This window comes from Megalops cyprinoides, chromosome 25 (genome assembly GCF_013368585.1).
Source record: "Megalops cyprinoides isolate fMegCyp1 chromosome 25, fMegCyp1.pri, whole genome shotgun sequence".
NCBI lineage: Eukaryota > Metazoa > Chordata > Actinopteri > Elopiformes > Megalopidae > Megalops > Megalops cyprinoides.
The window spans coordinates 14,976,876-14,990,250 of NC_050607.1; the positions used below are offsets into that span (position 1 = coordinate 14,976,876).

At 49.2% G+C, this 13,375-nt stretch overlaps 1 protein-coding gene across 3 annotated transcripts in view; it reads right to left on the reverse strand.

The window, feature by feature from the left end:
* dennd5b (DENN/MADD domain containing 5B) overlaps positions 1-13,375 on the reverse strand; it is an 81,970-nt gene that overhangs the window by 30,256 nt on the left and 38,339 nt on the right. For all 3 annotated transcript variants that reach the window (XM_036519927.1, XM_036519925.1, XM_036519924.1), the window contains 2 exons: positions 11,786-11,895; positions 7,450-8,140 (listed from right to left, as the gene is read on the reverse strand). In XM_036519927.1, coding sequence (XP_036375820.1) covers positions 7,450-8,140; positions 11,786-11,895 — 801 coding nt within the window. The remainder of the gene's footprint in view (positions 1-7,449; positions 8,141-11,785; positions 11,896-13,375) is intronic.

The following is a 13,375-nucleotide window of genomic DNA, read 5'->3' on the forward strand; positions in this document are numbered from 1 at the left end:
TGAGCAGACCAAGATTTATGGCGGTAGTATATGTTGCGCACGGGTAGTAGGGGGAGTCTGCTTAATCACCTGCTCCACAGTGCTTTGTTATAAATGAACGGTGCTTCCTGGAGGCACGTGTTCCACCCCCGGGTGCTCTGGGGGGGGGGGGGGGGGGCCTGGCTGCGCCTTCGTTGCTGTCCTTTGTGCTGTGCGTAGCGACCAGGCCTTGTGAAACGCGTCTCACAGCCTGTGCGTGTGGTGCTTTTGAGCCTCTTTCCTATCCTTTGTGCTGCGAGTGGAGTGGGCCCACTCAAAGCCCCACGACCTCACAGACGCATAGAAAACAACCAGAGATGAAAAGGGGAAGGAAATTGGGTGTGAAGTGGGCCTTGGAGTTGAAAGCCATGTCTTCTCAGCCTGACCTACCTCCAAAAGTCATTATAATAAGCTCCCCCGGAGCAGAGGATATCCACCGCACATGTTCATGTTGGAGGATACAGTGGATATCTGTATTATATGTCCATGTTTCAACCACATGTTCATTTTTGGCACTAATCAATACTGTTTAGGATTTTGAGATCACGCTGTTTGGAAGGGGGACAATTGAGCAGATAATTGTTGAAGGTTATTACCCCCACCTCCTGCAGGGGGCAGTCAGGAGTAGTTGTGTTTTACTTCATCACTCTTCCAGGATTCATGATTTGCAGTTTCAAAAACTTGCCCTGGCTCATGCTTGAATAAATACACAAAACAATTCATCACATACTGTATTATTACTTAATTATACATGCTCGTAAATTATTCACTGTGCTATTAAATCATTTTAATACCCCAAATGTGGTTCATTTTATATCACGAATAAATCCATATCTGCACGTAATCCTTTAGGACAGTATGGTGTGGAAGTCCCCATCAGGGGAATCTTTGGAATATTTCTCAGACTGAGAGGTCTCAATGTGATGTAGCTGTTTGGCAAGGCTGGGATCATGGCTCGGATGAAACCTTGCATCAGCATGCACTTCTGTGGATTACTTCTCAGAACCCACTTCCCCTGCAGCCAGCCACAAAACTCAGTGTATCAAAGTCAAGGGAGACAATTCGGTTTGTTTTGGTCTGGGACCCGACTCCTAAAGGGGCCTAGATTTCACCACTGCTTACTTGGCTTAATGGTGGACATCCCTCAGACGTCTGGAAGAACACTTCACCACACTGTCGGAGCGACAGGGATTTAGCGGCAGCCTCTCAGCGTTCCTGTACCAACCGGAAATTTCTGCTGGGTTTACGGAAAGTAAAGTTGCATGCTGTTACAGCGGGTGGTGGCTGGAGCTGATGCCGCCTGGCTTTCTCGTCTCGTTTCTTCTGTGCCGCTCGCCGACGTTTGCCCGGAAAGGGCAGAAATCCATCAGCGCTAATTGGCTGCCGTGCGCGCCCGTCCCCCTCGATCGCTTGCGCTTGTGTGAGTCCGCCACGGGCGCGCAGCGCGACAGCCACAGAGCTCTTAAACACATCGACACGGCAGAGCTCTGGAGCGAGGAGAGACACCGCAGCATCTGCCAAACGCCCCGAGAAAAGAACCGCACCCCGCCGGTACAGGAAGGGGGAACTCTCTCTGTTCTCTTTCACTGAGTCTTTGAATTCTCCTCCGTCTTTAACCTGAAAGGCCGGAAAGGGTGAGCGAGACGGTTCGCTTAATTAAAGACGGCAGAGTCAATCAGCGCGCTTGGCAACTGCGAGAGGGAGCACTGCTATGCTGGCAACTTGAGGGAAGGAGAGCAAGACAGAGAGAGAGAGAGAGAGAGAGAGAGAGAGAGAGAGAGAGAGAGAGAGAGAGGGGTAGAGAGAGAGAGAGGGAGAGAGAAAGGAGAAGTAACAAAACATGTCATTCCCCAGTCACTCTACTCCCACTACTCTTGGCATGGGCCTTTTCCCCATTAACAAAGTGTTTATGGTGTTTGTAGTGCCGTTTGGAGTGCCGTCCCCTTCTGAGGCGGAACACAGACCTGGATTAATAAGGGCAACATTATATAGCCGAGGCCTTCTTCCACCCTGTATGTCCCCTGATTGGCTAGACCCAGACCAGCAGTGGGCCTCAGACACTCCTCCCCAGCAGCGAGGGCCTATTGCTGGTGTTCTTTTAGATCAGTAATCATCCAAGCATGTTACTCACTTGCCCATTGGACGCCCTATCCAGGGTCGACTCACATACTATATGCATCTGTTATAATTTACATTTACAAATCTGGCTTCTTGAAGCAGTACAGGTTAAACACCCTGCTGAAGGGTGCATACATAAAAATCCACTGGGGATTTGAACTTGCAACCTCATGGTCATAGTGAAAGACCCCTTATCAGTGCATGTCATGACTCAAGACAGATGGTTGGAGGGTGTGGCACTCAGGGAGAGCATCCTGCCCCCAAATAAGCGACCAGGCGAGTAAAAACTCTCAAATCAGCACAGGCACCCCCCCAACTCTTCCCTGATATAAGAACCTCCCTGTCAGACAGCCAGATCCCAGCAGGAGTGATCCACCACAGCGCATTGTGATCCCCACGCACCTGCTGGGAGAGTAATGGGGCATGATTAATGAGGGCATCACAGCCCTGGGGACACCCTGCACGACACTTATGCGTTCAACGCATCATTGGGTGACCAATAAGCCCTGGTGGCAAGGTCATTTCAGGGACCTCAAATGTTTTACAAAACTCTTCAGTACAGAAAGAGCATGTTTGGTTTGTGAGAGGATTTCCCATCCTTTCCCAGGAGCACATATGACTGAAACAAAGCCTGAGGATAAATCAATGAAAACCAAACACCTCTTAATCTTCTCTAACACCAGCCTTTCCTGCTCCGTTTCTGTGAACCCAACAGAACGATCATCTGTAACGGGTGTGAAAATCAGCCACATGAAAGCACTGCAGTAGGACTTACGAGCGGCTAACCTACAACGAGAATTCATCAACTCTCTCAAAGCCATTAATATTCATAGATTCCCGTGCTAGATGACAGATCGTTTTCCTCCGTCCAGATTTGTCACATCAAAGTCATCGCGAAGGAGCATAGATACTGGAGGGGAAGGAAAAGCAAAGTGGGGATTTTTATAACCAAACTAATCTATGATGAACTACGGCAGATAGAGCGCTCCAGTCACAGACGATAAATCTCTAAAAAAAAAATCCCTGCCGTGAATCTCAGTGCCAAAGCGCCCGCTGCGCGCTTTTGATTATTCTAAATCTTAACCGCAGAATTGCTGGTGTGGCGATACGGGTGAGCGCGGCGGTAGATCCGCGCTCACCCAGCGGTTTGCAAATTCGGCAAAATGCAAATGATGGCAGAGCACGGCACACCATTTCGGTGTCTTTACTTCTGCACACTGAAACTGAACAAGACAGCAAATGCAAGTGCAAGCGCAAGCGCAAGCGCAAGCAAGAGAACTACCGGGAATCCAGGACACTGTTAGATATGTACGAGCATCTGTTAGTCTTTCAAAAGAGAAAACTTTGGAGTTCAGCAAATGTGACCCGGCAAGTTCTGGGTTGATTTCCACAGTAGCATGGCAATGCGTCTCAGACCAGACTAGCTCAGGCTTCCGGCAGCCAGTGTTAGGGATGTGGCCCGACTGGAACGAGCCGTGCTCCTTGCCTTAATTGAGAGTGGGTCTCATGCCCCTGCCTCTGCTTGAAGTGGGTATCAGTGCTTGGCGCGGAAGTGGGTCAGAGGAGAGAGTGTGTCCTGCGGGCAGGATTTTAGGCGGCGTGGCTGGTGCTGTGTGACCCAGCCAGCCGGTAATCGCCGCCAGCGGGCTGGCCTTGGGGCGGCAAGCGACAGAGGATCAGTTCCCGTTCTTAACACTGCTGATTACCCTGTCCCTGTATGACTGCGGACTCTTTAACGGCCCCCCCCGTCTCTGCTGCTGCCTCTCACTGCCTTCCTTCTCTCGTTTCATTCCCCCCCCCCTTTCAGCGTCTCTCTAGATCCGCGTCTCTCTCACCTTCCCTCTGAGCATATGGACCTGGCGCCCAGAGCGTCTGGTAGCCTGGATGGAGTGATGCAGAGGAGAAGTACAGCAGAGATGGATGCAATAGGGGGAGGGAGTCAGAGAAAGGGTGAGGTGGATAGAAAGGGTGTGGCGGAGTGCCGTCACTACGGTTGAGTATGCGCTCTGACTGCCGTACCGACCAGCCTGGCTCTTTGGCTTCGCGGTCAAAGCTGCAGTTCGGTACCCCTTTCGACCCGGGTTCGAGGCCGGGTGGGGTGACTGCTCTCGTCCCTTCGCTACAGAGAGGGATGGAGGGAAATAACAGGGACAAGCAGAAAGAGGCAGAAAGAGATGTAGAGAGGGATTGGCACAGAGGAACAGAGCTAAGCAGGGGGGCTTGGGCACTTGCACACAATCTCTCTTGTGTGAGAGCAAGACATATGCTGCTGGATAGCAAAAGGAAGTGTCTTCTCAAAACACTCACAAAAGCCACACGACAAACAACCTACAAGCTCAGGCCAGTCACCAAACTGCCACCAATCTGCGCATTCATCAGTTATTAATGCAAAATAAAGCATCAGGTGGTAGTTCAAACAGCCTGTTCCATCGCTGTAGGCGAACTGCCCTTTGTAACCAGAGACAACAAAGGGATAGGGGGTTAACCGCCCAATCACCTCATCGAGGGGGCGAGTCTTAGCACTGCCAGGCAACCTGCTGGCTCAACACACGGGCCCACTAACAGCGAGACCCTCAGGCAGATTCTCTGTCACTCAGCAATACGTCCCCTGAGTCTTTCTCAATTGGCTACAGATTGAAGGGGGTGGATCAGTCCACATGAAGCCTGTCGCTCATAGCGACAGAAACCATATGGCCATGGAACGACGTTCAACAACCGAACATTTCAATCAAAATCCGCCTGCTGAGTCTAACGCAGCAGCTCGGCCGCTGACACATCAGACGGTCTTCTTCCCTCAGACTTCCCCGCAAGAATAATTATGATGAGGGCACCGATCCCCCACAGAAAAGGAAATCAAACATAATCTGCGCATTTCACTTTAATTAGAGCGCTGAATGATTCCGTTTCATGAGCGATACGGCTGCCGGTTGTGCCTAATTAATAATACAAAGGGCCCTCATTTTCGGCAGAATGGATCACATTAATAACCATGAGCGGATTGACTACTGGCAGTTGGACGGGGGTAGGGGTGAGGGTGGGGGTGGGAGTACGGGATGCCCACGGAAAAGGGGGCGAATCTCGTTTGTCACTCAACATAGCAGAGACATCCCTGTAAGTTTCCATGCGCCTACATTGTATAACAGCTGGTGTTCAGGCCTTCCAGCAAACACGTCTCTAACGAGTCAAGCAACATTTTCTCGACGCCCTAAATAGATTCAGAGTTATATAAAAAAAAATGAACCCAAGTCAATCAAATCGTAGTTAATTTTGGCATTGGAAAAAAAAAGCATTCCAAAAGACACCTACAGTGCTTCCTTTCATGTTGTACACAGAAAGCATATGGTGAGCTGTTGACTGTTGACGGCGTCAGCTTGCGGCGAAGGAAAGGGCATTAAAAGCAGATGGAGGCTGCTCACTCCAGTCACCTTCGATCAGCGATGGGCTGATCTTCCTGTCCCTCGTGACAGCCCTTGGACCCCGGCCCCCGATGCGATTAACAGCTCGGTTTTAACAAACCCGTTTAGCGGGCTGGTTTTCAGCCTGTTCGTTACGCGGGGAGAACAGGAGACCAAAAGAACGCTGGCTGCTGTTGGTTCTGGAAGCCTCCCAGGGGCCCGCGGGAGTGTGTGTGTGTGTGTGTGTGTGTATAGACGTGAAATGTGAGGAACCTAACTGCATTGTTTAGAGGAGGCAATTTAGAGCTGTTATGAGCGGCTCATTAATTAAATTTGCTTACTTATCTCACACTGCAACTGTCATTTGTCTTGAGTTGGCTATTACAACTATGTCACAAGCTATCAGCTGTCAGATGGTCATTCCAGTGTTCCAGTCACTCATAATGTCCCTCTACAGTGTAACACTGTAATATTTAGGTCAACAAAACGTAAGTAACTTATGCTGTTAACGGCTGACAAAACCATTGTAAACGTAGCTAAAATAATCGTTTGTCAAGAAACATACTCTTGAATAAAACAGAACACACAGAAGTTATATACAACACACTACGCAAAAAATTACAACCCAGTTTCATATCCACATGCACTACCCCTTTCTATAATTTGCCATAGTTCCGTCTCCATGGTAACCATCTATTCAGGCAAGACTAACAGAAGTAGGAGTATCGGAGGAGTTCAAATCAGGCAGGAAGTGACACGGAGCTGTTTCCTGGCTGCCCTGGGGATGAATGTAGATGGGTAAGTCTTTACCCATGAGTCTGCACTCCACTTCCTCACTCTCTGCCTCCTGGAGTGAAAACCTGTTCCTGCTTCAGCATCTCCTCCCTCTTCCTCAGTCTTACCGTGTTGTGGGCCCCTCGTCTCACAGAAGCCAAATGGCGTTAATCCCAAACTCGTTTGCTTCCATTAGCATCAGGCAGTGTAATATCATACCCAGCACAGCAAGGAGTGTGAAGGCCCAGGCTAAACACCGCTCACAAAACTATGAAAGGTGTGTGAAAGTGCAGTTAAACACAATCTGTGTACCTGGCATCATGAGGACAGAGCAACAAGCATCCAGATTTCCCGTCTGTGTCTGGTTCAGACTGATCGATCGGCCGCTGGAACTTTTTCAGAATTCGAGCTCGGCTTCGACCGTTCTAACCGCGACAAAGCTCTCAAGGTTTGATTAATGAGCTGGCAGTGCCCACTCTTACACTCTCTCTCTCCCTAGACACCACTCTTCCGAAATGCTGCTCGTTTGCAGAGTTTTCCTGTAAAGTTGTTTCCCTGAATGTTTGCATTTAAACTGCTCCTATGAACATGGGGAGAATGAAATCGAGCCGAGACACTGCAGTGCGCCTCCAGCCTGAATTGGGCCTGTTCTCCACCCTCCCCCCCCCAGCTCTGGGAAAGAAAAGCTAACAGAATTAGCATCAGATAATCAGGTACCTGATTGTGCTGAGGTTAAAATATAGCTTCATGGGAATAAAGGAGAAGTGAACCACAACACACAGCAGTTAGGCATACAAACACCAGCGTATCTATAAGATTACTCCTCAGTCCTAATTGTTTAATATTTGTAAGTGTTTAATATACATGAGGTAACTGGACCAATTCACATTGAACTACACTTCGAACCAACCACCGGTATGTACTGTGTTACATACAGCATGTCCTATGTCAGCACATGCATCATATAAGACTATAGGATGGAGCTCATTGAACTGTGGGACCAGTTTGCTCTTCGAAGGACGATGAGGCAATGTGAATCTCAATATGTTTACAGACCCAGCCCATAAAACGCACCCATGTACAGCGCTTTAAATACATCCCATAAATACACCACCCCCGCACGTGCACGGCGACGGCGGCCCACCTTGCGAGTAGAGCAGGATCTGCATCTCCAGTAGGACGCAGGTGAAGAGCTGCACCAGGTTCTCCACCCCCAGCAGCTGGAAGGCGTCTCCCAGGGGGAAGTCGGCCAACGGGAGCTCCCCGGGGCCCGGCCGCTGGCACACGATCGGCTCGTAGACGCCGTGGAACTTGAGGGCCCGCCCCGGCGGCGGGAGGGGCACCTCGTACAGCAGGTTGTGGACGTAGCTCTCCAGCGGCAGCGGCGGGGGGCGGGGCCCGGCCGCGGCGCGGTGCAGCTGCGCCAGGAAGCGGCGGCAGGCGTGCATGAAGGGCAGCGGCGTGATCAGGCACAGCGCCTTGGAGGCGTAGAGCGTGTCGCGGGCGGCGTCGTACGCGCCCGAGCAGCCGCCGCAGGGGGGCGGCGCCTGGGCCGGGGGCCCCGCCCCGCCCTCGCCCTCATCCAGGCTACTGGCCAGTGAGTCCATGCTGGAGGAGGACGAGGAGGAAGCGGCGGCGGCGGCGTGGCCGGCGTGGTGCATCTGGTAGAGCGTCTGCATGGCGGCGCGGATGGGCGCGCTTGTCACCTCCTCGTAGAAGGTGTGCACGAAGCCGTAGGTGCGCGAGCCGTCCTCCCGCGTGATCAGGAAGGAGTGGAAGCGCGGCTCGCGGGGCTCCGCCTGCGTGCGGAACGACAGGCCTTTGGGCATGCAGAGCTGGGGAGGGAGGGGGAGAGGGAAGAACGCAGATCGTTAACGCTGCCAAAATCCTCCACAGATGCTCCAGAGATGTTTCCAGTGATTAGTCATGCAAATACGGGAAAAAGCAGGTTGCAATTTTGTCTCCGATGAAGGTAAATTGTTCAGTAAATAGAATGTGATGCCCTGTAATCTATAAATCTGTTCAATAAAAACCCAGAGACCCACGCTCTGAAGCTCAGGAACATGCTGCTCTGTTTCATGCTGCTCAGAGGCACTGAGAGCTTAGAGCAAAACCACAGATTTAATATGCCACACACACTCACACAGATATACATACGTACATACACTATCACATACACTTATACATATATACACACATACATACACACATTATCTAATTCTGAATGACTAAAATAATGCTGAATATCAGCAGGACTGACATGAGTGGTGGAATGTGGCAGTACTATAGATAAACCAAAAAATGCATTTTCCTCTGAAATGTGGCACATTCTAATCAGGAATAATGTACATTCTAAAATGAAAAAAGACCTCAAGGGACACACTCAGCCAATTTAAAGGGGCTGCTAGTCTTCCTTAGATTAACTTTGGCAACGAATGAAGGAAATTAAATTAGTTCACTGCTGCCTCTATTTCCCAATGCCTCTCTCTCTCTCATCATTTTTGCCACAAATCACACCGGTGTGTTCTCTCACATTTTCACCAGTGATTCCCTGAGAAGCAAAATCCCAAAAAACATCACACATCGTGCTAAGGTAATAACATTATCACGCTGGCGTCAGCGCTGTTTCCAAGGGTGATCCACCTCCACTGATGGCCTGCTTTTCATCTGACATAATCTGATATTAGCTGATATAATGATACGGTGATTAATAACGCTAAGCCCCGCTAGCGGCGTGACATATCTCCATGTACACAAACCCCTCATTTCATTCCACTTTGCCCTTTATCCATAATCTACGACCTTTATCCATAACCTCTTCCTTCTCACTTTGCTCCTTATAAAGCAAAGCACTGGTATTCAGCCACAAGTGGCCGGCCAGACGTGGCTTGTATTGCCAGAGAAGGAAAAGTGCTCTGTGGTTCTCATTTGTATCATGGGCTGCTCTCCATTGTTCTGCTGGTGTGATACACAAAGAGATTCAATCAGGGCTCCCTGAAAGGAGACCTTAATCTCGTGTAATAGCCCCACTGTATGTATTCTCCATGCTGCTCGGGGCTGTGAATCGCCTCCTTCACACTGCCCGCGTCCGGCACAATAGAGCCCCTGGAGGAGCTGTAGTGAGCTCACGACTGACGCAAACTCTAAGGACTAAGAGAGAGAGCAGAAGCTCCAGCTCCTGTCACGAAGAGGCCGACAAAGAGAGATCAGCAGGACCCTACTACTGTCTGCCTGTGGCTCAGAGCAGGCTGGGAATACACACACACACACACACACACACACACACACAATATTCCAGCCACTCTCTTAGGAACATCCATTTTTTGCTCTACCTTAAACGTGGATAACTTAAACGAGGTCTTTAACTGGAATAACGTTCAAAGCAATTGAGATTCCAAATCGAAATGACTTGAACAGTCATACCCCAAGAGCTGGAACCGGACTTCCTTGCTTAGTTCAGTCTCTATCAGTCTCAATCTCTATCTTTCTCATCAAACTGACCCATACCAGCTCAGCCTCCAAGTGTAACTAGCGCTGGCTGACTGCCAAGCAAGCCGGCGGCACAACTACACTGCTTCTATCCGTGCTAAAATGACTCTTATTAAACGTGACCCTCAGGGGATACACTTCAATCTCTCTGATCTACTCAAACTTGAAAATATACACCAGGAGACCCCCCCTCCCACAGCCAGGTTAATGATTAGCCATCCATTCTGAGGGCTTCCTCGCCTGGGTGCTCCGCAAGTGAGGCGGATTTATGATATCTGGACCGGAATATAAATAGCGATAATCAGACAGCTGGTCTTTTCCCCCCTCAGGAGAGAGTGGGATTGGTAATTATTGGGGGTCTTTTCATTACACCACCTCTGGCAATTCCATACCCCCCACAGGAGTCAGGAGTCATTTACCACGAATGTATAATTACATCTATCAGATTCATAGAAAACATTACAGTTATTACACTCAGAATACTCAGAATTCCTCCAGGAGAACATAACGTTGGGAGTAACAGCCAATAGGAACAACCAAACAGGTGACGATGAATAGGAATAAGCTGCAGAAGCTGACGCCTGACAGCAATAACCAATTGGAAGAGAGGAGACTGCTGTTTCAATGAAGACATTGTGACACAAAGGGTTTCTGATCCACTAGCCATAACTAAAACCTTCTGCAACCCAAGTATAGCTCCACATTTCCTCATTGGATCATTGCATATGGAGAAATCTCATTGCAGATAACCCATAACCCCTTGCCTCTGTCATTCTCTTCCAAGATGCAGGCATTGTACTGTACGGTGTCCCAGATGACCATACCTTCATGTGTCAAACAGAGGAATCTTAAATTACCCACAATCCCCCTTGCCTGTGTGAATTGGACCCATGATGTCAGTCCATGAGACGGAACCATCCAGGTGTCCATTGCCCATAGGGGAACGCACACAGAGGCCGTTTCCATGCCAACGCAAGTAGAGAACCAGCACTGAATTATTTAACGGCGCTGATGCAAGCGTGGAGTGGAAATTGAACCCACGGTGGAAAATATGACCTTGTATTTATGGGGCGCGGAAGGAGGGGGGGTGGGCGATCCAGTGACTCACTTTCCATTTCGTCCACATGGACAGGTAACAGTAGACGGCCCTGCCTCTTTGGCCGGTCGTAACTATGGCTAATGGCTGAGTCACGGGGGGATTGGTACAAATCACTGGCCCCAACGGCGAGAACAGTGGATACAAACACAATTACAGGCTAATCTCCACTGCGCATCAGCAGGCAATTTATCTACGTATCAATTTCGCAAAGAAGAAACACAAATCATGACCAGTTTGCACTTAAATATAGGAAGTAACTAGTCTTATCTGGCCTCGACTCAAAAGCGTGTTCTACTCCATGCTGCTGGTAGACAGATTAATATTTTGAAAGGATCTGAATGTGGTTACCCACAATTCCTTGGGTAAAAGAGCATTGTGTCTTCACCCAGACACCACTAACAGAGTGTGAAAGTAAAATAGTTTGATTTACTTTAATTTAATTTACATTATCCAGCACATTTTATTTTTTCCTTATCACTTGACTGAACAGGATCTGGAGAACTTAATCTCCACACTCAACGTAATGCAACAGTATTCCAAATAAGCCCTAAAGTCCATTTACTGTCCTCTAAACCACATGAAATGACTCCAACACTCAGTCTTCTGCTGTAAACCCCATTTCAGTCCCTTAAACCCACTTTACTGGCACTCTAACTTGATTTACCATCCCCCAACTTCCATCATCTGCTACAAACTCTATTTACAGTCCAGCCCAAACAGTTCTGCCCCATTTCCTATCGCTAAACCCCAGTTACTGTCCCTGAACCAACATCACCTGTTACAATCCCCATTAACTGCCAGCTAAACCCATTTATTTTCCCCCCCAAAGCCCATTTCCTGTCCCTAAACCTGACTTCCTGTCCCTCACGACCCACTGCCGTTTTACACTCACCATGTTGACCGCATCCTGATCAAAGGGGTTCCACTCAATGTTCTCAGGGAAGTGAGCGAGGACTTTGGACTTGAAGGTCCTCTTGAGGGGGCTCTGCTCAAAGTTCTCGCCTGGAAGACAGGAGGGGGAGAGGGGGTCAGCTCTCTGTCAAACTCTGCGGCCGTTATGCTTCCGTGGAGCTCAGGTAACAGGGACAGCAGGTGCATGTTAGGCAGAGAGAAGGAAAAAAAACCTACAACTGAGAATGAGGTCATGATTCCAGAAGGGGCTGACCCATACAGGTGGATTAAAGGTACAAAGTGTGTGTAATATGATCTGGTGCACTTACAAACAGATTACAGTGTGGGCCAAATGAGATTCTGGGCCATGAGCTGTCAATTTATTGGCAAATCTGTTGTTTAACATAAAGAATGCCTAGTTATAAATATGTCCAGACATTCAAACTCGGTACTGCTTGAACCAGGGATATGAAGTGAGTGTGGAACCACTTGCTTCAGCAGGGACAGGATCAGTTGTCTGTCAAGGACGAAAAGCACTACAGCCTTGAACTGAAATACATCCATTTTCTCCAGATAACTAACTTACCTATGGAGTAAAAAAGAGCCAAGAAATTAACAATGAGTGAGAAAGAGAGAGAGAGGGAGAGAGAGAGAGAGAGAAATGGGGGAGAGAGGCAGCAAGAGACAAAGGAGTAGGAAAGGTGGGAAAGAAAGAGAGAAAGATGGGAGTAATGAATAAAAAGAGAGAGTGAGAGAAGTGTTAGAGGAGGAGAGGGAGTGTGAGAAAGAGACAGTAATGACTTGCTTCCAATAGCACACACTGACGTGCATTTATACATGGCCTTGCTATGAATGCCGTTTCCATTTAAAAGCCACGTGTAGGTGAAACGTGCAGAAGTCACATGCAGCTCCCCAGATAAACGTAATTGAAAATGGCAGAACACGGATAAAGGCACCTACTGATTTTTCTCAACAAAGGATGATGGCGAGTACTATTAACTGTCAAGCTGGACTGCTCTTCCACCTATAGAGTGCCCCGGAGCTCTAGTCTGGTTTAATTTGCACACACTGCTGGCTCCTTGTTTACCTCAATGGGAGAGAGAGGGTGTAAAAGGAGAAGACACGCCCTCCTTCCACAGCTAATCGCGCCTCAAGGTAGCGTAAGGAAACCCGGTTTACTTATCTGACTGACCCGTGTCAAATGGGGCCATCGACTCATGGGTCAATGTGGGTAATTTAGATGACCTATAAGAGGGACGGAGAGTGGAGGAGGGGGATGAGACATGCCAGGGGCTTCGTCACCGAGGGCCACTATGCGGAGTGGCCTCCGAGCGCCACACACCAGGCTCTGGTTTTCACCCCGCCCACACCTGCCGCTCTGGCCCCGTGAAAACCGTGTTAATGGAACACGCATTTGCAAAAAGGGGAATCAAATCACCCACACAGACGGGGATTACTGAGAAACAAGAGGAGAGGAGGAAGGCAAGCAAACACAGCCGCACTGTACGCGGTGTCCTGCTCCTGATTGCAGCGATGCATTGTGGGTGCACTGTTCTTTGGCGGGTCACATTTTGCGATTGAGCGCTGGGGC